This window comes from Monodon monoceros, unplaced genomic scaffold, assembly GCF_005190385.1.
Source record: "Monodon monoceros isolate NGI ecotype Baffin Bay Population unplaced genomic scaffold, NGI_Narwhal_1 Super_Scaffold_15, whole genome shotgun sequence".
NCBI classification, from domain to species: domain Eukaryota; kingdom Metazoa; phylum Chordata; class Mammalia; order Artiodactyla; family Monodontidae; genus Monodon; species Monodon monoceros.
Window position 1 is genome coordinate 23,051,287 of NW_021703771.1, and position 26,051 is coordinate 23,077,337.

Here is a 26,051-nt window from a genome sequence, read left to right on the forward strand (position 1 = left end):
GCTCTGCAACAAGAGAAGCCACCACAATGAGAAGCCCGTGCACCTCAACGAAGAGTAGTGCCCACTCACTGCAACTTTTAGAAAGCCAGCGCGCAGCAATGAAGACCCAATGCAGCCAAAAATAAATAAATAAGTAAATTAAAAAAAAAAAAGAAATTTATTATCAAGGTGGGTTAGCCTTGCTCAACAATATAATACAACAAAAAATGATCATCAATAAATAATATTTAAATGATTAATGATGATGCAGACCACCTGAAGCCAAAACACTTGAAACTGAAGAGGTCTAGGATTACTTTACCCTGCACTGCATTCAGTTTTATACGCAAGACAGAGTGATAGAGTATAGAGTTTGTGTGCTTTTGGAATCAGATATGGATGCAAAACTTGGTTATAGCAATTACTGGCCAGTGTAAGGGAAGTAAAGACTTAGGTAAGTTTCTCTAACCCTCAGTTTATCCATCTGCAAAATGGGGCAAATAAAAAGTACCAAACTTATAGGGTTAAGATTTAAATAATATACATTAAAGGCACGAAATGGGTGCACAATAAATAAAAGGCAGCTGTTACTGTTAAAGTTCTCTAGTTGATCTGGGCATAAGTCTGATCTGCCCAAATAAGCTCCTGGGAGACTGGGTCTTTTTGGTACTGTCAATGCACCCTGGCCAAAGGCTACCACAAACACACCCGTCGTGGAGTTAGTTGGGTTTAGTATTTGCTGCAGTAAAGCAAAGTGCTCACCCTGGGGCACTTTGGGGTGTAAGAGGGTTTTAGAAAGAGCTTACTAGAGGATCTGGGCTTTCGTTGAATGATTCTGAGGAGGCTCCAAAGAAAGAGGCGTTCACTCTAGATTGGCTACTGTCAGCAAGCAGTGGCAATTCTACAGGGAGGGCAGTCTAGAGTCAGGGTAAAGCTGCATCTGGTAAAGAAGCATCAGTCACTCATATCCACTGGGAGAGGGCAATGTTTGTATTTTGTGGGTGGCACAGTGACCTTGCTTTTGTCTGTGCTTAGACAACACTATAAAACGGTCTTGTTTTGTCTCATTTTATCATGGTCTCAGAGTCACTTTGTCTATTGGTGTTCTGAGACATTCTTTATGTCCAGCTTCTAACAACACCAAGGCTTTAGTATCAGATCAGTTCCTGGACATCAGGGGCAGCTTTTTTCTCAGCATCTTCTCAAATGGAGGCCAAATCCATTACATGTGCTTAATGAGCTTCCTGAATTAATTAAAAACCTTAATCAATTAATTTAAAAGTGAGTTGTATGTTGTGTGGATGCAATCTTTTACATGAATACTTACACAACCACTTTTAATTAATAAGCTTGCTACGTTCACTAGTCCTCCTCTCAATAGAAATGGCAGTATAAAAATAACCAATTTAATTTTAGTTGACAGATGAAAAGTTTAAGTGATTTTATTAAGATCAGTCTCGAATCAAGAGTCATAGTAGAAACTCTCATCAGATCACTTTCCCCTATGAGATGTGACAGTAAACTTCATTAGTAAGCTCTCTCTTTTCCTCTGATGGTTGTACTGACTGGGCAAATGCTTTTATGTTCTTTATCAATTTCCATGGCCAAAACAAACAAAAAACCCTGCTATGCATCTGTTTAATCACTGCTTAGCCAGATTTTAAAAAGAACTATACCTTCAATTTTGAAAATCCAGATTATGCATACTTTTCTTCTTCAAATAATGAATGTTATTTTCAGTAGTAATTAAAAAGATTTAATGGTCATTTATCATAACATTTTCAGGGGAAAATGTTTTCATAGTATATGAGGATTACCATTTGTCATTCTCACCCCAAACTGGATATTAGGCATTTTAAGTTTGTAATACTTAAGTAATTCTGAAAGAGCAGATCAATTTTAAAAACTGGCTAGACAATGGCTACATAGCACCTGTTTTAGAACAGGTTTTACCACCATATCAAACTCCCCCTCACTCTGAATCTCTTGGAGTAGTCCATGACAACTCATGCAGGTGACTGTCCCACAATCAAAGTCTGCCTCAGTTCCAGTGTTTTATAGATGAAAATGGTAATGATCGAAGTCTCATGTAATATGGAGTTTGTGAGGAAATAAGTTAAGGCTTGGTATGGTGAGGTCAGTCCTGAAATACAGCAATGCCTTTAATATAGAATACAGAGAAGAGCACTGGCACTGGCAGATGCTCCTGAACTGTCTTAGAGCAAGCCTCTCATTCCTAGTCAAAGGGAGAATACTTGGCTAGAGTTTCTCATAACTGGAATGTCAATGGCAATAGTAAATAGCATTAAAAAGACTGAGCTCATCAAGCCTCTAAGGAATCACAGCAAATACCAGATGTCAAGCTATCTGTTACTGAATGCCCTGGTTAATACTTTAAGTATTTGAGGGGGAGAAAGTGGGAAGCTTCATTCAAAAGTTCTGGGATCTCATGAAAGCAGATATACTGAAAAAGCTGCTATTAAATAAATAAAACCAAGATTTAAGGTCACTTAATATCATAAAATATATAATAAATTAATATGTATTATGTATATATATTATATGTACGTATGTGTGTATATATGTATTTGAGTGTGTGTATGGGTATTGCGAGAAATAAAAATATTTCCAGATATAAATGAAGATCAAGGCTAACTATCATGTAAATATCTCAAGTGGTTTTGTTCGTTAAGTTAGCTGATGGCTAGAAAAGGTTTTCAAATATTTATTAATGACTACAAAGAATCTCTAAAATTTCAAGTATGTTATAAAAATGAAATAATAAAACACCTTTTAGATGAAAAGTACTAATACATTTTACCAGAAATTAAATCACATTATTTATAACATATAATCCTATAATTTTCATGAATATGGACCATAATGTGGTATTTTTATTACTTCAGATGCATGCTATAGTCTTAAAATTTATTTCAGCAAAACTGAAAGCAACAACAAAACCTCATAATTAGTTTTCAATTCATTTTAAGAATGTGATATAAATTATATATGTTAAGTCTATTGACCTGAGTAACAGAAAAAGCAATGACTGCTACTTTTATATACTTGGTTGGTTAAAACTCTGCACTTGTCAGAAATGGCTTAAATTATAGCACTGTCTGGGTCATCTACAAAGAGGGAAGGGGCGTTTAGAAGACTATCCAGAAATATAAAGATGAAGAATAAAAACCTGAACAACTGGGACAGAAGACTTTCTAGAGTTTATCCATCTGCTTAGTAAATACTGTCCTAAGGATGTTTTACAAAAATATAAATCTAGGGGATATGATAAATTAAAAGATGTTAAAAGTCCGCCAAGTATGTCAGTGCCTGTGATCCCAGAGGAGTGACATCTTTTGGGGAAATATTTATTCCCCTCATTAGTAAAAAGGAGATAATACTAATGATTCATTTTAGAGGACAATGTTAATGACAAATTGTTAAATTACAAAATTGAATACTTCCTTAGTAAAGCATATATAAAAACCATATAACATACATAGAGCACTATTGAATTAATCAACATATTTTCACAAATTTTCCTTCAAGTTAAATCAATAATGGCATCTACACTGTTTTTCCCTTAAGTATTTAAGTTCTCGTGATAATGAATTTCTCTATCATAATTTTAGGTCAACTCATAAAACTAATTTTGCAGAGTATATATATATATATATATATATATATATATATATATATATATATAATAGTTAATTCTTGATTTCTGCCCATTACTATTCTTCAAAGACAGAGAATTCAAATATTAAGTCTTACCTGACCAGGTTCTGTTCCAGTAACAGTCAAGTCTTGGATGGATCTACGTCTTGGCTGCCCGTTGCCTTTTAAAAAATAAAAGAAGTAAAATACTGAAATCTACTTGAAGAGACAATAAGGGTTTAACTGCTACAGGAGAAAGTTGGAATCTGTTGCTCCTTGGATCTACACAAAATGTTTGTGAGAAAAATAAGTGAGTTTATTGCCAAAAAAAAAAAAAAAAAAAGTGAAAGAAAGATGTAAGGAGAAGAAGAGAAACAGCTATAGTATTTTAACTCAAAAGTTGCTGGCCTACAACAAAGTATGTCCTGATACAATAACCACTCCTACTACACGAAGAGCTGCTGAATTCTCTTCTACCATCTTCTGTCATGTGTTTAAACAGATGAATGCTTGGGGGCTGGGGCTGATGACGGCATCTATTTCAAGGGCCTTACGTTACAGTTTCTACAGCAAGACAGCTAGCAGGTTGTAAGCCATGACTGACTTTAACCAACAGCAGTACCTGCTTTGATTCAGGGCCTGAAAGGATGCTTAGGCTTGCATTTATTACACTGAGTCACACTTACCTAATCCCATTAGTCTTTGTCAGAATCTAGTAATTTATTATTTGTGAACAACAACTCTTAATTTCCTAGTGGAGATGAATGACTCTCATTCCATTCCCAAATACACAGCTTGCTGAAATGGGCTAGTGTGTTAATCCTGCTTCAGGAACTTCTATGCTAAAAATAATTTAATTAAAAATCAGTTTATGAAAGAACTCTACACATGTAAGTCTTCAGTAAAATGGAATGAATTAAACAACAGCTTCACTCAGCACTTTTACTTGGGAATAGGGCTGTTTATACAGTATCTTCTAAGATGAGAGATCAGCTGTCTAAAAGGAAACACCAAAATATTATAACTAACAGCTGACAAAAAAGTCAAAATTCTTTTGACTCTGAAAGCTATATTATGTAATTTCTCAACTAGTGGGCAGCACTCAGATCTCGTACACTAATAATTGTGGCCTGATTAGAAGACAGAATTCATTCTTAAAATTTTGTATTTCCATAACCTTCAGTACCTTATTTTAAACCAATCAGCAATATATTTAGCATCTTAATCAAGGTGACCCTATTATTTTTTACATAAACTAAAAGGACCTTACAACAGAAGGATAATGTTTAATGCAATAATGCATGTAGTGAACAGAATAACTCAAATTTACAGCCACCTTGAAAGTATAACTCTTTTCTATTTAAAGCTATGTTTTAGAATTTTCATAATCTTAACTCAAATTTATTTCGAGTTTCATTTTATCCCAAGCTCCAACTTTCAATTAAATTTGACATAACAACAAACTGCACATTTACTGAATCAGGCACATTAAGATATTTCTGTGAAAACTTTTAATTATCCCTGTTTCCAGAGGACAAAATGGATCCCTACCACCATGACTAATAAGCAATTTCAGGCACATTTCATTCTACACAATCATTCTAAAATTAGCTTAGATGAGACAGGCTTGTAAAAGTGTCTGGAATTCTCTTTTCAGATTAGCAACATTTGTGAATCTGGGGAACCACCCAGCACAGTGTCTAAAAATCAGTACATCACCATTGCAATAACAACAAAAACAAGCTCCAATCTAGGTGAGGGAAGGCGGAAAGGGGAATAAAAGCTTTTAGGTAGGGTAAAGGAGAGCTGATAGTTAACAAAGGCCTTAGAATGAGAAATCTTCAAGCTACAATATGAGTCAAAGCAAGCAATGCTAGGTAATGCACTTTCATTAGCATAACCATGGCAGAAACCATCTGGCAAACAGTTCAGACAAAGCAAAAAAGGACTGCAATCAACAAATACTTGTTGCTCCAATATTAAGTTTTAAGTCATAATTTAGAAATATGAATGTAAAAAAAAATCAAGCTCCTATTATCACAAATGAAAATTACTGGGTGTGTGCTCAGTAAATTTAGACTGATTTTGAATTTTCTGGTAACTAAACACTAATTCAGAAACCCACTAACTTTATACTTTTTCAGGGTTCTTTGATATGTGCATAACTATATTACACATGGCAGTATAAAGGAAAAAAGAAGTAGAAATGAGGGACAATATGATGTTAACACATGCTTAATCAAGGAATATGAAACCTGTAAATGATGTCCTAAGTATTCTATTCTGTAACAAATTCTGAAACTTTCACGACTTCGGGTAGGGAACAAATGATATTTTTAAGAACAACTTTTCTAAGTGAGAGCAACAAAAGGAATACACTATATCCCTAAGCCCCTCCCCCACCCAACAGGGTGGCTGGAATGGCAGCTGATAGGTCGATCATTTCTACCACACTAAAACAAAATCCATCTCTTCAAAAAGCTGCTCTTTTTAAGTACAACTGATTTCCTGAGCTGGTATTTGAAAGTCATCATTATAGAGTCCCTCCAGAGACTGCTGGATTGGGTCCCAGAGAGTAATTCTTGAGGTTTTTCTTATCGGTTTCCTTACCTTAACTACTTACATTTTTCTATGTTCCAACTTCCTGAAGACTCTCTTCATGTAAAAATCAACACATTTTCCTGGAGACATCTCTTAAATAAAATGTTGGAAATTCTGATATTCATAAGTTTTGAATATTAAAAATTATGGGACACTATCCTTATGTGTAAAATACACAAGATTTAAAAAATTCACACAGCACTGTACACTGCAGGATTATACTATTGCTTCATGGTAAACTGAATATGTAATTTAAAAATATATGTTAACTGACATTGCAGAAATACAAAGGATCATGAGCGATTACTACAAGCAACTCTGTGCCTATAAAATGGACAACCTGGAAGAAATGGACAAATTCTCAGAAAAGCACAACCTTCCGAGACTGAACCGGGAAGAAACAGAAAATATAAACAGACCAATCACAAGCACTGAAATTGAAACTGTGAGTAAAAATCTTCCAACAAACAAAAGCCCAGGACCAGATGGCTTCACAGGCGAATTCTATCAAAAATTTAGAGAAGAGCTAACACCTATCCTTCTCAAACTCTTCCAAAATATAGCAGAGGGAGGAACACTCCCAAACTCATTCTACGAGGCCACCATCACCCGATACCAAAACCAGACAAAGATGTCACAAAAAAACTACAGGCCAATATCGCCGATGAACATAGATGCAAAAATCCTCAACAAAACACTAGCAAACAGAATCCAACAGCACATTAAAAGGATCGTACACCACGATCAAGTGGGATTTATCCCAGGAATGCAAGGATTCGTCAATATACGCAAATCAATGTGACACACCATATTAACAAATTGAAGGATAAAAACCACAGAATAGTCTCAATAGATGCAGAAAAACTTTTTGACAAAATTCAATACCCATTTATGATAAAATCTCTCCAGAAAATAAGCACAGAGGGAAACTACCTCAACATAATAAAGGTCATATATGACAAACCCACAGCCAACATCTTTCTCAATGGTGAAAAATTGAAACCGTTTCCACTAAGATCAGGAACAAGACAAGGTTGCCCACTCTCACCACTATTATTCAATATAGTTTTGGAAGTTTTAGCCACAGCAATCAGAGAACAAAAAGAAATAAAAGAAGTAAAACTGTCACTGTCTGCAGATGACATGATACTATACATAGAGAATCCTAAAGATGCTACCAGAAAACTACCAGAGCTAATCAATGAATTTGGTAAAGTAGCAGGATACAAAAGTAATGCACAGAAATCTCCTGCATTCCTATACACTAATGATGAAAAATCTGAAAAAGAAATTAAGGAAACACTCCCATTTACCACTGCAACAAAAAGAATAAAATACCTAGGAATAAACCTACCTAAGGAGACAAAAGACCTGTATGGAGAAAACTATAAGACACTGATGAGAGAAATTAAAGATGATACAAACAGATGGAGAGATATACCATGTTCTTGAATTGGAAGAATCAACATTGTGAAAATGACTCTACTATCCAAAGCAATCTACAGATCCCATGCAATCCCTATCAAACTACCAATGGCATTTTTCACAGAACTAGAACAAAAAATTTCACAATTTGTATGGAAACACAAAAGACCCCAAATAGCCAAAGCAATGTTGAGAACGAAAAATGGAGCTGGAGGAATCAGGCTCCCAGACTTCAGACTATACTACAAAGCCACAGTAATCAATACAGTATGGTACTGGCACAAAAACAGAAATACAGATCAATGGAACAGGATAGAAAGCCCAGAGATAAACCCACACACATATGGTCACCCTACCTTTGATAAAGGAGGCAAGAATACACAATGGAGAAAAGACAGTCTCTTCAATACGTGGTGCTGGGAAAGCTGGACAGCTACATGTAAAAGAATGAAATTAGAACACTTCCTAACACCACACACAAAAATAAACTCAAAATGGATTAAAGACCTGAATGTAAGGCCAGACACTATAAAACTCTCAGAGGAAAACATAGGAGGTACACTCTTTGACATAAATCACAGCAAGATCCTTTTTGACCCAGCTCCTAGAGAAATGGAAATAAAAACAGAAATAGACAAATGGGACCTAATGAAACTTAAAAGCTTTTGCGCAGCAAAGGAAACCATAAATAAGACAAAAAGACAACCCTCAGAATGGGAGAAAATACTTGCAAACGAAGCAAGTGACAAAGGATTAATCTCCAAAATGTACAAGCAGCTCAATATCAAAAAAACAAACAACCCAATCCAAAAATGGGCAGAAGACCTAAACAGACATTTCTCCAAAGAAGACATACAGACTGCCAATGAACACATGAAAGGATGCTCAACATCACTAATCATTAGAGAAATGCAAATCAAAACTACAATGAGGTGTCATCTCACACTGGTCAGAATGGCCATCATCAAAAAATCTACAAACAATAAATGCTGGAGAGGGTGTGGATAAAAGGGAACCCTCTTGCACTGTTGGTGGGAATGTAAATTGATACAGCCACCATGGAGAACAGTATGGAAGTTCCTTAAAAAACTAAAAATAGAACTACCATATGACCCAAAAATCCCACTACTGGTGAATACCCTGAGAAAACTATAATTCAAAAAGAGTCATGTATCACAGTGTTTGTTGCAGCTCTATTTACAATATCCAGGACATGGAAGCACCCTAAGTGTCCATCGACAGATGAATGGATAAAGAAGATGTGGCACATATATACAATGGAATATTACTCAGCCATAAAAAGAAACGAAATTGAGTTATTTGTAGTGAGGTGGCTGGACCTAGAGTCTGTCATACAGAGTGAAGTAAGTCAGAAAGAGAAAAACAAATACTGTATGCTAACACACATATATGAAATCTGAAAATAAAAAAAGACTCTGAGGAACCTAGGGGCAGGACAGGAATAAAGACGCGGACATAGAGAATGGACTTGAGGACACGGGGAGGGGGAAGGGTAAGCTGGGACAAAGTGAGTCACAAGAGGGAGGGGATATGAGGGTATAAGTATACATATAGCTGATTCACTTTGTTATAAACCAGAAACTAACACAACATTGTAAAGCAATTATACTCCAATAAAGATGTTAAAAAAATATACATGTATATTAAAGTTGGCACAAGTTTCATATTCCTTTACTAGTTTTAACAATTCTGGCTGGTTTCTTTTTTTTTTTTTTAAGATTTTTTTGATGTGGACCATTTTTAAAGTCTTTATTGAATTTGTTACAATACTGCTTCTGTTTTTTTTTAAAAATGTTTTGGTTTTTTGGCTGCAAGGCATGTGGGATCTTAGCTCCCCGACCAGAGATCGAACCTGCACCCCCTGCATTGGAAGGCCAAGTCTTAACCACTGGACTGCCAGGGAAGTACCTGGCTGGTTTTTTAGAATAAAGCCTCCTTTAGGGTGAGGGTTATTTCCCCCCTGCCAAAGGAAAGCAATTATTATTGAGTTTTGCTTTCTAATAAACCTACTTTATTAGGTTAGAGTTCAATTATTTAAATAAAAAAAAGTGATCTTGGTAGACCACAATATGGTGCAAAGAGACTACCTATTTATTCACTGTTAGGTTAGATGCACTTCCCTATTTAATTAGCCACAAATATAGAATTCTGCTGAAGGTGCGGTGGCTACCCTTGGCAGAAGCAGGTATAGTATATCTCAGTAGAGCTCTCCTTGGGCCTCAGTGTCCCTAAATAAAGGTTTACAGCTGTTAATGACACTGTGTGCAAGGTAGGAACTTGAAGATCTAGAAAAGCTCAGTTCTTTCTATCTCATGGTCCCTTCATATTGGCGCTGCACTATTTAAAAAGGGGAAGAATTGCACTAATAATTTACGTACATACAGTTATAGGAATGTTTACAAACAGTACCTACTGGTTCTTGAACCAAATATAGTATTAGAAGGTTATATTTCCGTCCTGATGGAAAAAGCAAAGTGGTGCCCAGGTGTCTCTGCACAGCATCTCGGCCTCCAGCTGCCCAGCATTCTACAAGGTCCTCACCACTCCCCTCCACCCCTGGCCCCCCCACTTAAATTACCTAAGATATTTGAAACTTCTGAAGGAGGAAAACAACACATAGGTATTAGAAAGCTAACTACCCATTTACTTTCTGTTAAATATTATGTTTGGCCTTTTCCATATTCTACTTATTCTACTTAACTATATATTAACACTTACTTTTGGAAAATACCCAATATACAATAGAGCTAAATGTACCTGACTGAAATTAAAAGTGAATGAATAGTCATTAAAATTTTCTCAGTTAAGAGATCTAAATGCAGCTGAAATCATAAGGATTCGTAAAGTTTCTTTTCAGCTTCAAGAATATTATAAACAAGAAATATCAATTAAATTCAGGGACCTGGGCAAAAATATTTTATATATATTAACAAGATTGAAACAAAACATTTGCATATTCAATCTTCTTTATCAAATCCTTAAGAACAGTACATAAGAGAGTACGTAATGCTCTTTGGTCAAAGCATTCTAAAATCCAAGTAAAAGAGCTGAATAAACAAAAATCCATGATCTTATTAAAGTCTTAAAGGACAAAAAAATAGAAACATTTAAAGCAATCCAATAATATGCCACCCATTCTCTTTTCTTCAAATAAAAGTAATACAAATTAAAATGTACTGGTTGAAAAGGAGAAAGGATTATGCTTTTAAAACTCCAAGTTTTAATGGAAAACATTTAAGAAAGCCTATTTCCTTTCCTGGAAGTCTTATAATGTTCAATAAACAAATGCATTAGAAAACTATAGATCAAATGGTTTAAATTCTGGGCAAGAGACTTCTACATTTACATTAACTTTGCTTAGGTAGCACACCATTATTGGGCAGGACCTTCTTCACAAATGAAGAGTTAGCAAAATGTCATACTCTATTGGTAATTTGCTCTTAATTATGTGTCTTGCTTGGTAAAAAGAAGCCAGATCGATCTATAGCCACTCTCTGTGGGCAGGGGAAAGTGGAAAGAAGGGTTATCCATACCAAAGTTTGCCAATACCTCTTTAGAGCCACGGTCAAGGTAGAAGGGGTACAAAATATTGTGTAGTCTGATCCACAGGAAGTCCTGAGGTATTAAAGGTCCATTTCTGCACGACCTGAGAGACTGTTAAATTGATGAATATTGGTGTTAGCTGTAAGTTGCTCGTTCTTCCTCATTTGTTGGTGACAGAGTATATAATAGTGTTGAAAAGCAAGCAAAACACAAGATTTAAATTTGCTGACCCTATGACTAGGTTAGGCATTTTAGTCATTATAAAGATATATTAAAAAAAATCTTTAGAGTTATAGTGTGTATTTAAAAACTTTTAAGACTTGGTAAGGTTTTAAAAAATGCAAGAAACAACAAACACTTCAGAAAAGATACATTTGTACACTGCCAATAAATACACATAAAAATTTATGTGAGGCTTAAATGAGCACTCCTATTAAAAAGAGGCCGTTTATTCCAAGAGGTACATTAGACAGTATACTGCACTTGGCCAAAGGAAAATATTATTGAAACTACTTATCCAAAACAGATAAGATAAAAAGTACAGCTATATTTAAAAAAATGCTTACAAATGGGATCCAATGCTAATTAATGTCAGTTTGGATATATCAAGAAGTATCTGGAAATATAATCACAGGGCTTGTAGGGAAAACAACCTTGAGGAAAAAAATTCTAGAAGGTATTAAAAAATTGGAATTAAATTTCATCCTCCTTTACAATTAAAATGGCCATGTAAGACATTTGAGATATCCCCAAAGCATGGGTTATATCTTTATGTTTAATTTAAAAATATAACCTAAGAACAAATTAATGTTTAGCTTTTATGTCCAATTGTTTCAATTCCAGTGCTTGCATCCTTTTATTAAAGGAAGTGAAACTGATTAGGTTAATATTTGAATATCTGGGAAAAAACCCAACAAGAATATTTAATAAAATGTATTACCGAATGATATTTCCATTTGAACAGCATTGTTACTCTGGCAATTAAGAGCAGAATTAAGCTTTTCTGACTCCGTAAGTATCCAATGTCATAAAAAAGCGTCTCCTGGCTGAAGAGCTCACTTAAATTTAATACGAACCCTAATGAAGTGCAAGGCAGAATTATTCTAACTTCTCTGACTCAAACAAAACAAGAGAACATGGATGTAATTTGGCATCAGAAGATCTAGGATGGGATCCTGGCTGTGTGACTCTGGGAAAACCATTCAACATCATCAGATCTAAGATTTTCATCTGTAAAATGGCTATAATTTTATCTGATAACCTAGTTATAAGACTTACGAAGGTTAATTAAGATGATGTGCTTTAAACTACTTTATAGGCCACACAGCACATCTAACCAGGGTTTCTCAACCTTGGCACTGCTGACACTTCCGGCTGGATAATTCTTGGCTGTGGGAAGCTACCTGGGACATTGCAGAACGTGTAGCAGCATCCCTGGCTTCTGTCCACCATATGCCAGTAGCACCTATTAGTTCTGACAATCAAAAATGTTTCCAGATGTTGCCAAATGTCCCCTGGGGAGCAAATGCACCCTGGAGGAGAACCACTGAGACTATTATTCTTTCTCCTCTTCTCTCTCCCTTGTTATCTTGTACACCATTGGCTATTTCACCCACTATGTGTGGGTGTATCTGTTCTTAATGCTTACCCATAAGACCGGATTATTGTGCCATCTGCCTCAATTTTCCTGATTCCCTCAAACGTTTAAGATAATCACAGCTCAGCAGTATGTATGTTTAAATGTTGCCACTTCTTCAGTCAGAATATTATTCCCTTAAACTTGGGACCTTTCAGTGTAGAGGTAAAATGATCCTAAGTACTTTGCTAATTTTGAAAGCAGCTCATGACTCAATAAATAAAATTACTATGTGAAGAAAGGGTTAACGGTATTCTCTGAATGGCAACAGTGAAAATGTTGTAAAGTAAACCACTTTGATAACTAGAATAAAAGTTAATTACTCTAGAAATAAAATGGTTTTGTATAGACAAAATGATCCCTAAGAATTGTATAACTTATATTTTACACATATCTGTTATATACAAATTTTACATGTATCATAGCTCCTAGCTGCTGGAGCTCAATAATGGTTTGTTCACTTATATAATAGGCACATATTTACTAAACACTATGTGTGAGGCACTGAGCCAGATACTGCTGATGCCATCAATAATTAATCACAAAGGCATGGTCTCTATCCTCATGTTTCAGTTTACTGGAGGAGAAAAGAACTACTAGGCATTCAGATATAATCCAATACTATGCTAAAAGCACAATCACAGGCAAAGGACAGTGTGCTGGAGCATTCACCTAACTACGCCCATGATTGTGTGGGGAAAACTATATTTCCCTGTCAAAATTTCAGGGGAAGAGGTGGAGGAAAACCTAAAGCAGAAGGGTAAATAAATGATGATTTTGATAACATATATTAACCAATACTGAAGGTCACATATGCCATTTAAGTTTCTATTGAAAATGGTGATTTAGATGCATCTGTGAAATGATCACCATAAGAAATAAAAGCAATTTGCCAATATGAGACATGGAGGTACCATGTGTGAGTTGGGTATAAAAACACGTAATTGGCAAGAAGAGTCTCCTGATAATACACAGGAATCAGAACTGACCATAATTCTTTGGCAGGATACCAAACAAAACAGCAAATCTCATTTAGTTTTACTTCATTTCTGTTTTCTAGGTTAAGGCAAAACGGTATTTAGCAACTCTTTTCTCAACTTCATATTTCACTTGTTCCCAACAGAAAGAGGCTGGGATAGAATGCCTAGAGGGAGCCCCAAGGTAGTAACGAAGGAAGGAAAGGAGCGAAGGACAACAAATATTTTTAAAGGATTGTTTCCGCTTTCTGCTGGGTGCAAAAAAGGTCTGGGTTCAGCTCTTCCGCTCACTTAAAAGATGAGAGGAACTTGGCAGAATTCTGGACTGGTATTCTCCCTTCCGTGAAAACGTTCACTTTACCTTCTATTTTATCCTCGGTTTTGGAGATGTGAGGTTTCCTTCCAAGCCCACTTCAGTGTAGATAAACGTATACAGTTTTTAATCTGTCTCCCTAATGACTGCATGCAAGGTATCTATTTTCACGTTCTATCAAATTGGAGCAAGAAGCATTTTTTAAGTACCAGGGATCACTATTCCAGTTCCACAGCTATTAGACCGACTCAGGTGGTCTATGATACCTGATATGACGATCTCAGGGACATCCAGAATGTTGCCAAAGGAAGCAGTTTTACGGTGGCCCCGTTTAGGCTTGGAAAAGGCTGCAAAAACACATATATACAGTATACATGCAAACAACTACAAATAGTAATAGAAAACGATGAACAAAAACAGAATACTTTTCAAATAGTTATGTTAATAACACTTCATGCAGAATGGCATGCAGAACTATCTAACTTTTCATCCATGCTTAGAAAAGGCGTGATTAAGGAGCAAACAACTACCAATACAAGATGTTTCACATACTGGCTTTAATTAGCAGGAAAAAAAAATAGGGCCGAGACAAACAAAGCTGCAGGGTAATGAGAAAGCTAGATTTCAAACATGTTCATAGAAATAATCTACCTAAGTGAAACCACTGAAGTGCAATGGGGGGGTCTAGGATGAAACTGGGAAGGAAAAGAGGAGTTAAAAAGAGATAAGCTGCCATATTTGTTTTAAATGAACAAACACAGGAATATATGTTCAATTAGGTGTTTCTTGAAGTGTGCTATAAAGTAAAATTCAGTGATTAAATGATAATTACTGAATCAAAGTATGAAATGTTTATGCTTTTATAATTGTAAATATTTAAACATACTTCTGGTAAACTGAATATTTACTGTAGTTTCCAAAGTTTAGGGTGTATTCCTTCTAAACTTGAAAAGTATTGAAAGGCTGGAAAATATGAACCTTTCAAAGTAAGACAGTTCACCAACGGATGTTCAACCATCTGTTTTACATTTAGGCAGAGAAAGGACAGGGTAATTCAAATGTGTGGTTATCTTTAATCTGGTGAAATAACACTTCTGTAAAGAATACTTATAAACCAGTACCTGACTAAAAAATTGACACGAGCAGATATAAAATTACTGTTATTACATTACAGAGCATTTCCTGTTTTAGGGTAGCAACCACTATTTGGCAGGTCTAACTTGAATGATATTCCTGAAATGAAAAAGGCTGCCGAAGTGTAAGCATGTGTTCCTGTGTACACTGTTCATTGGACACTACGCTGCGACACCCCGACTCCACACAGAAACGCTTGTGACTCATGGAGGCCAGGAAAGCTCGACAGTGGCTGGTGACCTCCATTCAACTTGATCGTTTCTAAAGACCCATCTGTGTGGCAGAGACTCCTGGTCACCAGCGCAACAGAACCCCAACTTTACTCAGGACAGCAATGCTCCTAGATAAAAGATTGCAGATCCTTCCTTCCCATGGAGCCACAGGGCTCTTCCTTCCCATCTGACACTAGCACTATGGCCAATGACATCTACGTGGGAGTTGTTAGGAGGGACTTCTGGGAAAGCTCCTTAAAAAAGCCTGGGCATGAGCCCTTCCCCTAATTCTTGCTTCTTGATGCCAGGACTGTGGATGTGATGACTGGAACTGTAATAGCCATTATGGAGTACAAAGTAACCTTCAGGATGAAAGCCACACAATAGGGATTATGACACAGAAAGACAGAAGAAACCCAGTTACCTAATGATCATGGAGCCTACCTCCAGATTTGTTTGTGTGTGAAATATAAAGCTTATATGTTAAAGACACTGTTACTTTGGATATTCTGTAATATCTAACTGATTCTAATGCTAACTGATAAAATAAGTGATTAGTTGAAGACAAGTATAGTTAGGATGGTCCTCTGGACAACTTCTTTCTGAAAAGAGCTTCACACAAAATGAAAATATTCTATTTAGAAAAAAACCAGAAAGACCTAAAAAAAAGAGGACAAAAACAAAAAACCAAACAAACAAAACCCAAAAACCTGGTTAGCTAAGTTAAAAAAAAAGTAGGCTAATACACTTGGAAATATACTTGTATACACATATGTGGTTAAAAGACTAGAGGTAAATACACAAAAATGTTGTTTATCTCTGAGTGGGACAATTATGGAAGACTAGTATTTTTATTTGTTTATATTTCCACATTTTCCACAATAGAAATGTATTTGTAATCAGTTCCTCTCCACCCCTGGGAGAATCAGAAAGAAAACAATTTAACCCAGCATTACTAAATGAACCTGGTTAGAAAAGGTTAGAAGTTCACTCAGGTAACAAAACATGTAATTATTTTTGTGCTGACCAGTCTTTCTGACAAAATGGAATATAAATGCTAGCTTTTACAAGATCAAATAAAATTACCGTGATCTTTTATTTTACAATTAAAAGAATCAGTCCTAAACTTAGCTACTTTTTGCCACTGAAAGTAGGAGCAGCAGCAGATAGTAAGGCCAAGTTATATTTGGATCTGGAGTACATTTTCCTGCTAGTTTCAAAACAAAACATTTGCTATTGCTTGAGTTCAGCGCAAAATTATAGTAGAATCACCCGAAATCCTCCCAAACATCCTAGTTTTGGCAAAATTTCAATTTCTCACTTAGATTTTCAGCTTGTGTTTGAGCTGAATTACATTTGATAAAATCTGTAATGAGGAAGGTGTATTTTATAACCCAAATAATTTTACAAATCATGCTTTCCTTATTTGGAATTTGAGACACTTTTTGCTAGAAGCATAGGAAGTGTATTGTAAACTAACTTCCTACTTTAAAAAAAATTTAGGACACGCACAAAAAAAACCACTGACATTCCCACTACTGAAGCAATTGAAACTACCATTTTCACTCCTCTTTAGACTTTTATTTTCATTTTACCTGTGGTTGCAGCAATTCTGGCTTCTATTTCAGACATGTCAGCACTCATCCTCTTGCCTTCAGAGGTTGGGGGCAAGCTCTCCACACTGCTCCCACGAGAAGCTCCCAAGCTCAAACGTCCAGATTCGCTCTGTTAAAAATACAGGTCAATTTGAATCACTAAAGCTCTTTATATTTAAAAATCCTGGGCAGCCTAGAAGGAGGAATATACCAACTGGGATTCTTAGGGGTTCTGTTCTGAAAGAAATAGAAAGTTTTCAGGGAGAGGGAGCTGTAAGGCTGAGGGAGAACAAGCTGTAGATACTGGCCTTTAGGATACGCTGGTCACTAGAGCTGGGAGTTACATGCCCCAAATATTGGTTAACCTAAATGCATCGGACAAGATGAATAAAATCACTCCTTAAAATGTTTTAAAACCAGTCATAGCAAAAATATAATAAATCTGGATAATATGAAATGAGAGATCTAGAACAATTCCTTTAACTGGGGAAGGAATATGCATTTTACATTTGTAACCATCAACCGTTCAAGTTAGGGATCACTGTAAGGCGGGAGTTGCACAGGTGGCAAAGGCAGCAATCATCAGAAGAGGAAATGATTTGACTGGTAGTGAATTCTAGGAGAAAATCATTACACATCTCTACTCTTAAGCTTGCCTGTCTGTTTCAGGAACAAGACTCAGGACTTATATAGAAGAAGAGGACAAACAATTAACTTGTTAGTATAATGCTCATGACTACTGGTTAGGTTACCAAAAGATTTTACTTTTTGTTACTTTAGTAACAAAACAAACCTGTTGTTTTGCCTGGTTTTTCAACAATTTTGATTCTAAGCGTTTAATAGTATCATTTGTGGCCGGAACTTGCTCCATATTAGTGTCGCTTTTATTACTGGTATTTGTAGAAGTGATGTCCATGAATGAGCCTAGGAAAGCAGAAACATTTATGACTACAGGTTGGGAATAATACAAAATGCTTCATTCAATAAGATGCAACTTAAATTCTTTTCTAAACTAGCAAGACATAAATAGAAATAAAATTGAAGACTTTTCAAGCTAATGAAGATACCCAAACAAACCCATTTTAAATGAAATTTAAGGATAGCACAAAAAGGGAACCAAAACGCCTGGTCTTCAAATAGTCAAGGATGACTTTAAGATTCTTAGCCTGAGCTAGTAGAATGCAGTGGCTATTAATCAAGATGGGGAAGACCACGGGAGGAATGACTTTGAAGTGAGCTCAGTTAGGAAATGGTAATTTTGAGTTCCTAGTAGATATCAAGCAAGTAGTTGGATATATGAGTGTGGAGTTCAGGTCTGGGATGGAGCAAAACATTGGCAAATACATGGTATACAAAGCCATGACACTGGATGAGATTACCAAGGAATGAATTTAGATAGATAAGCAAAGAGCCGAATAACTGAGCCCTGAGCACTCTCACGTTTATAGGTTGGGAAGATGAGGAGTAAACAGCATAGGAAAACATGAGAACAAGTGACCAGGGATGTAAGATGAAACCCAGGCTGGTATGGTATCCTAGAGATCAACTCAAAGTGCCGAAAGAAGTAGAGAGTAATGAACTGTGTCAAAGGCTGCTGAGAATCAAAAAAGATGAGAACTGAAAAATCATTCATTTAGATTTTAGTAATGTGAAAATAACTGGTGATCTTGACAAGAGCAATTCTGGAGTAGTGGTATAATACAAGACTGAATGGAGTGGGCACAAGAGAGAATGGAAAGAGACAAGCTAGAGAAATACAAATACAGACTACAGCAGTCCCCCCCTTATCCTGGGGGGATACATTCCAAGATCCCCAGTTGATGCCTGCAAACTTGGATAGTACTGAACCCTCATATACTGTGTTTTCTCTTATACATATATAACTATGATAAAGGTTAATTTATAAATTAGGCACAGTAAGAGATTAACAACAGTAGCTAACAATAAAATAGAACAATTATAATATACCATAATAAAAGTTACACGAATGTGGTCTCTCAAATTGTACTACCTTATTGTACAAATTTAATACCTTTTCCATCTAACTAAGCACTTATCCTGCACCGTGGCTGTAACTTTTGCAGTTTGAGGTGTAACAGCAAAACTAGCACAAATTTCTTTTTCCTTTGTCACAATTTCACAGATAGAAGTTCTTACTGCTGATCTTGGCAACCTCAGCATATGATTTTTTTTTTTCTTTCCTTATTAAAGTTGAGAACTTTCACCTTTTCACTTAGAGGAGGCACTTTATGGCTTCTCTTTGACATATCCGAATTGCCAGCATCACTACTCTTGTGCTTTGGGGCCATTATTAAATAAAATAAGGGTCCCTTGAACACAAGCACTGTGATACCTCGACAGTTGATCTGACAACCAAGAGAGAAGGATACACTGAACAAAGGGATGATTCACGTCCCAGGCGGGATGGAGCGAAATTTCATCATGCTACTCAAGATGGCTGCAACTTAAAACTTATGAATTATTTAGTTCTGGAATTTTCCATTTCTGGACCACAGTTGACCAGGGGTAACTGAAATCACAGAAAGTGAAACCGTGGACAATAGGGGACTACTGTATATATGCTCTGGGAATGATCCCAGCAGAAAGGCTAAAACTGATGATGCAAGAAACAGGGAAGAATTGCTAGGAAGAGCAGATGGGATCTGCCGCACAAAGGAGACAGGCTTGCCTTTGGCTAGGAGCATGGATAGTTCAGCCACAGAACAGAAGAGAGTGCAGAGTAGAGGGGCAGATACAGGCAGTGGGGAGAGTGGGATGGGGGAGCTTTTTTTAAAAAACATTTATTTATTTATTTGGCTGTGTCGGGTCTTAGTTGTGGCATGTGGGATCTTTTGTTGCTGCGCTTGGGCTTATCTCTAGTTGTGGCACGCAGGCTCAGTAGCTGCAGCACGTGGGCTCTCTAGGTGTGGCTCTTGGGCTCTGGAGCACGTAGGCTTAGTTGCCCCACGGCATGTGGGATCTTAGTTCCCCGAAAGAACCCGCATCCCCTGCATTGGAAGGTGGATTCTTAACCACTGGACTACCAGGGAAGTCCCTCTACTATCTTTTTTGATGACCACAAACTATGGAGCTGAGGAACTCCTGAACTAAAACACAGCTTCTTAAATAAGAGTCTCTGTAGATTGTTCTACAAAGACCAAAAAGTACGGTGTTCACGATAAAGGAAATACGTTGTTTTATATATATATGTATGTATGTGTGTATATATATACATATGACATATATATGTTTATATATATGATATATATTTACAATATATATATATTTACAATAATTTCTGATACTATTTGATCTAGCAGTATCTAAGAACTATTTTTCAAATAAAGAATGACATTCACAGCAATATAATATCCAATCTTTTTATATATAACTGCGTAAGAATTTCAAGACTTGGAAACAGGTCTTCAGCAACTCTTTAATCTGGGTACCTGCATGAAGAATGGTGCACCTGGAAATTCAAATTGAAGTCAATCTGCAATTAAAATGCAAATGAGGACATCATTCATTGCTTCTTGATTATAACTTCATGGGAATAGAGACACAAAAATTTAGGTTATTACTGTTCTACTCTATCCATTTACCTGTACTGGTGGCAGAGTTGCTCTGTCCTTCATCTGAATACTGGCACGGGTATTGTAACGGCTCATCTGCTCCTGGAAAGTACTATATATATAAAAAGTAAACAACAATTTAAACTTTCTTTAATACAAATTAAATCTTGTGAAAACTAACTTAAAAGGTACATTTTAATTACTTCCTTTTTGAGATTTGAATGTAGCAAAAATTGCTGCTTTATTTTCACTAAGGGATACACTGAATTTGTAAATACCTAAGGTTTTGATTTTACAAAGACAATAATGTGCTACTCTTCTGAATTTCAACTATTATCAATGCCATGTATCTACCTACATATCTATTAGATAGATAGTCTAGATAGTCTAGATAGTCTTAAAGAAAGCTGCCAATATTCCTCTAGAGGAACATATGAAATACAGTAGTATTATTCCTCATAATTAAATGAAACATATTTATGTTCTCACAGCAGTGATGTAAACCTCCAAATTGTTGAAATGACTTAGTCTGACAACTGAAACGGTATGCCATAATTTGTTAGAACCTATATTTTAAATATCAAGGATTATGAATGTCCCTCTATGAACTAGAGATAAAATACTGGATATATTTGTCGGGTGAAAATTAGAATTTCGGGAAAAAAAGGAAGGTTTTCTTCTCAAATTAGACAAAGCACATAAAAGCACAGTTAAAACGTGAACAATTTATGTAACCCGAAGTTTTAAGGTATCTGAGCTCTCTTCTTAAGAACGTATCTTCAGGTCCTAGAATTCTATATATAGCTAGTATCCAAATATGCAGTTAAGCTTTAATCAGATTAGTTCAAGCTGGTTTGCCTAAGTTATTTTCATGAGAATGAAAAAACTAAATTTTTGGCCATTTAGGAAATTACTTAATCTATATTTAAAGAGATTGAAAGATTCTTCTACTTAGCAAATTGTTCTGAAATTAGGCACTTTCATAAGTACATAAACTTTTTAAAGTCAAGGTACCACTCGATAGATTTGTTAGTGCACCAAAAACCAGAGGCCTAAAATTATTCAAATAATTCTAAGTGTTTGATTTATAGATTAGGAAATTCTAATAATTATTTAAAACGATCCTTCTAAATTCCAAAATTCTACACAGCCTAGAAGAAAGTTTAACTTTTTAATGGCAAATGAAAAGCTGAAAATATGCAATGAAAAACCAAAAGGTAAAAATTACTTAGATAAATGTGTCTGGGAATGAAACCTCTCTACTGCGCTACATAAATGACTGCTTGATAAAGATCTCTACTAAAGAAACTTTAAAACTTAGCAAGTATTAGAGCCATAAAATACCCAAGTCCTGTAAAGGCTTTAGAGATCACCTAATTCAACTTCTCTCACATTACAGATAAGGCAACAGGCCCAGAAACAAACACATCTGTCCACTAAGTTGAGCAGAAGGAAAAAGCACGTCCAGAAACCTAGTCTTGCCATCTTTCAATTATAAAGAACTAGTTCTTTTTTTTTTTTCAAAAGAATGTTTCCTCCTCTGATTATATGAGTAAAGAACACCCATTCTAACATGGAAAATACAGATAAGTATGAAGCAAAAAAAGAACAATACTGTCCCTTTACTTTAAAACCCCATTAAAAGTCAGTATACATAAAATTCCCTTAAACCCAAAGCCCCTCAAAAGAAGGATTATACCCGCATCAAGTGAGTCATTATTTTCACAATTTCCTCCATTGAAGGGCGCTGAGAAGGATCTTTAGACCAACAACGAGTCATCAGGCTCTCAATGGGCTTAGGTAAATTTTTGATCAGTGGTGGTCGAGTACCTACAATTGAAAATGAGAGGAGGGGAGAAAAGAATGTATTTACTCAAAGAATGGTGTAATTTTTTTTAAATATGCATTTCTGAAGTGTTATTTATTTTACAGATCTTGTAATTTAAGATTTTTTTAGGAGGACTAAAAGTACCTTTTTTTTTGTCCTTTGGATTAACATTATATTTTCATAAAACAGAAGCTACATCTTTTGAGAAGCCAAATTAAAATTTTATATACATTATGACTGAAAGTTAATATTTCATTTGCTATAAATACTCTTTTAACAAATAATAATGGCTTAATGTGTATTTTATTATGAACAAAATGGTGGCTTGAGGTAATCTTATTTGAACTATATTGTCAGATTTATCGTAACAATTTCAAATGTGTTTGACAAATCATCTTCCATATGTCAAAAGTCATCAACTATGGTGTTATACTCACTGACCTCCAAATGGCTCTTTTGTGGGAGACAGGTCTTAGGGTTGCTGTGAATCAATCATTTCACAAGCTGAAAACTGCCAACTTTTGTGTAATTAACAAGACTATAATATCATTAGTAAGGTCCCTAACTTAAATAAGGCCTCAAGTATAAAGAAATCTTTGTAAATTTATCAATTAATAAGTTAGTTCTTTTATTCCTTACTTCATGGACATTCAATTATTTACTGACAACTGACAGAAAAAGAAAACAAACTGTCCTGTTCAATGCTCTAGCATTCTCTACAATGACAAGAAAGGTAGTACAATGAAAGGCAGCATAGGAAACTGGTAAACACATTTGAGATTACTCAGATTACTGCCTGACATGTCTATGAATGATCAAAATAGTGAGGCATATATTTATTTCTGTCACATGTGGAACAGTGTGTTAAAAATGCCATTAATCAGAATAATTATAATCAAGTGATAGAAATTAAACAACAGAGAGTGATGTTAAAAGTTAGAACGTTAAGCAATTTCCCTTCATGAAAAGTTTATTTTCCCAAAGCAGCTGGGAAGTAACTTGATTAATAAGGATATATTCTAATATCATGAGTGGTCAGAAACATTGTAACTACAGGTATAAAAGGAATAGGAGGGATGAAAGGACACTGTGTCCATAAATCAATATAACTTAAAAATATGGGCATTTGAGCCAGAAAGATCCAGATTTAAATCCCAGCAACACCACTTACTAATCTTGTGACCTCAGTCAAGTTATTTAACTGCTCTAGGTCTCAGTTCCCTAATGTGTAACACTGTAAAGTGAGGCAATAATAGTACTCGCCTCATAAGAATGAATGAGAAGATAAAAAGAAGTGCTCTGTGAAGCACTTTGTTTTGCCTTTATGAATAGCTTAAGTAACAACACTTATTACAGTAAGTCCCCTACATATGAACCTTCAACTTGCGAAGTTTCAAAGATATGAACATGCGTTCCATCAACGTCAGGTGTGAGTGAAATTGCAGCTTGCCCTCTGTCTCCTATTGCTGACGATCCCTCAGCTCTACCATCTCCCACCTCCTCTCCCTCCTCCAGTCAGTAACTCTTCTTGCCTGTTCACTTGATGCCAGCCTCCGTATGCCAGCTGTTGTACTGTACTACTGTACTTTTCAAGATACTGGACTATAAGGTTTAGAATGTTTTCTTTACTTTATGTTTTTTTTATGTATTATTTGTGTGAAAAGTGTTATAAACCTATTATAGTACAGTACTACATAGCTGACTGTGTTAGTTGGGTACCTAGGATAACTTTGTTGGACTTATGAACAAATTGGACTTAAGAACGTGCTCTCAGAATGTAACTCGTTCGTATGTAGGGGACTTACTGTATTATGCTTTGCTTTCTCTCCTCAATGAGACACTTGCTTCCTAAGGAGAAAAAGGCAATAGCTCCCTAATTATCTGAACCATGTGAGAGATTTTAATTTAATCTTTAAATTTTATTTTTTCCAAGAGAGTCCAGTCCAGTGCTTCTCTGTCCCCTCTAGAGAGCCAACCGAGATAGTTGGCTCTGGCTGTCTACTGATGGCCTTTCCCTAATGAGCACAGCCAGCAAACCTTCTCAGCTTTGTGCAAAGCCAGGACTGCTCCCAGCCCTTGCCCGTTTTTAGAGTAGGGGGGAGGGCTGGAGGCTGGTAATAAGAAATTGTATATTTTAATATTAGGGATAAATGGTCTTCTTTGGGGGAGAAACAATTTCCAAATAGGAATAAAATATATAAAATATATTGAAGAAAAAATTTTCACAAACCATTATGAACAGCCCACATGATACGGAAAGCTGGGCCACCAATTTCATCAAAGGGTTTCCGACGTGTTATCACTTCCCAGAGGATAATACCCCAGCTGAAGACATCACATTTTTCACTGTAATTGCTACCTAGAAAAAACAGGTAGTAAAGTTTCAAGACTTTTTCCCACATGACTAACAGAAGCAACTGCTTTCATAAATTTTAAGAATGAGCATCATGTACAAAAACAAGAGAATGCCCCATGTAGAGCTGAGAAATTACTCTTTCTGAAGACCTCAAGTCTTTGCAATAAATACATTTTTAAAAGGAGTTAAGTATTAATAATGCACTAAAAAATCCACTTTAGAAAGCTGGTCATTTTTTACCTTCTCATCAAGAAACACAGACCTTATCTTTTATTTATTTAGACTTATATTTTCTCTGGGGCAAAGTATAAAACATTTGTACACTCCTTTCTATAATTTCTTAATCTTAAATGTTCTTCTCCCATTCTCTTGATGCTACTATCAAAGCAGAAAAAATTTCTAATCTAGTGTTAAGATTTTCTTTTCAAAATATCTGGTGAGATAAAATTATTAATTTACAAACTTAAAAATAAGTTGTAAGCAGGAAAAACTATGAATACAAATTTACAGTAAGCAGATTATGCAGCAAAATTTATATGATTACTAAGTTGGCTGGTGAATCAGCACAATTAAATAGCCAAACAAACCCCCCAAACCCACGAACAACCCACTATAACAGTGACCAATTATTACAGCAATAGCTATGCATGTACTTTACAAAGGCACTAGGCAGTGCACTGTAAGAGTTACAATGACTTTACAATCTGATTTGGGCTACAGGTGTTGACATCTTTCAGAAGTGAAGAAATCTACATAGGCTAACAGTTTGAGCTTTGTTGCTCTAAACAATTAACAGCAACTTTTATTTCTTGGTTCTTTTGTATAAACAAATCTTTCGGCTCTCCACACTACAGTAATAACTGTGTTATTTTAACTCAAAGAAAGGCACATGAAATAAACAAATAATTTTAAAACAATGCCAATTATATGCATTCTGTATACAAACTTGAAAACAGGCGGCATTATTTAATTTTATATAATTTAACACTTGCTTGTCCACTAACTTTTTAACTGAATTTTGTGGCAAAATAGCTCCACTCAAGTGACCAGCTGCATAGCAAATTTTTTTCTCTTGGTGGCTAAAAACAAAGAACAAAAAATTTTAAATTCATAAAAAATAAGTCAAAATCAGAATCTGATTACTAAATGTTTCTGAATTTTATGGGCTTTCATACTTCCTAACATATGAATCACACATCTTC

General features: G+C 35.6%; 1 protein-coding gene across 2 annotated transcripts in view; it reads right to left on the reverse strand.

Moving 5' to 3' along the window:
• Positions 1–26,051, reverse strand: part of MAP3K7 (mitogen-activated protein kinase kinase kinase 7) — a 68,260-nt gene that overhangs the window by 14,876 nt on the left and 27,333 nt on the right. Inside the window, exons 7-13 of one of the 2 annotated variants that reach the window (XM_029223970.1) lie at positions 24,724–24,852; positions 22,365–22,495; positions 20,696–20,777; positions 17,887–18,017; positions 17,094–17,223; positions 14,419–14,499; positions 3,754–3,818 (exon numbers count right to left, since the gene is read on the reverse strand). In XM_029223970.1, the coding sequence (XP_029079803.1) occupies positions 3,754–3,818; positions 14,419–14,499; positions 17,094–17,223; positions 17,887–18,017; positions 20,696–20,777; positions 22,365–22,495; positions 24,724–24,852 (749 nt within the window). The remainder of the gene's footprint in view (positions 1–3,753; positions 3,819–14,418; positions 14,500–17,093; positions 17,224–17,886; positions 18,018–20,695; positions 20,778–22,364; positions 22,496–24,723; positions 24,853–26,051) is intronic. The other variant, XM_029223971.1, reaches the window with a different exon arrangement.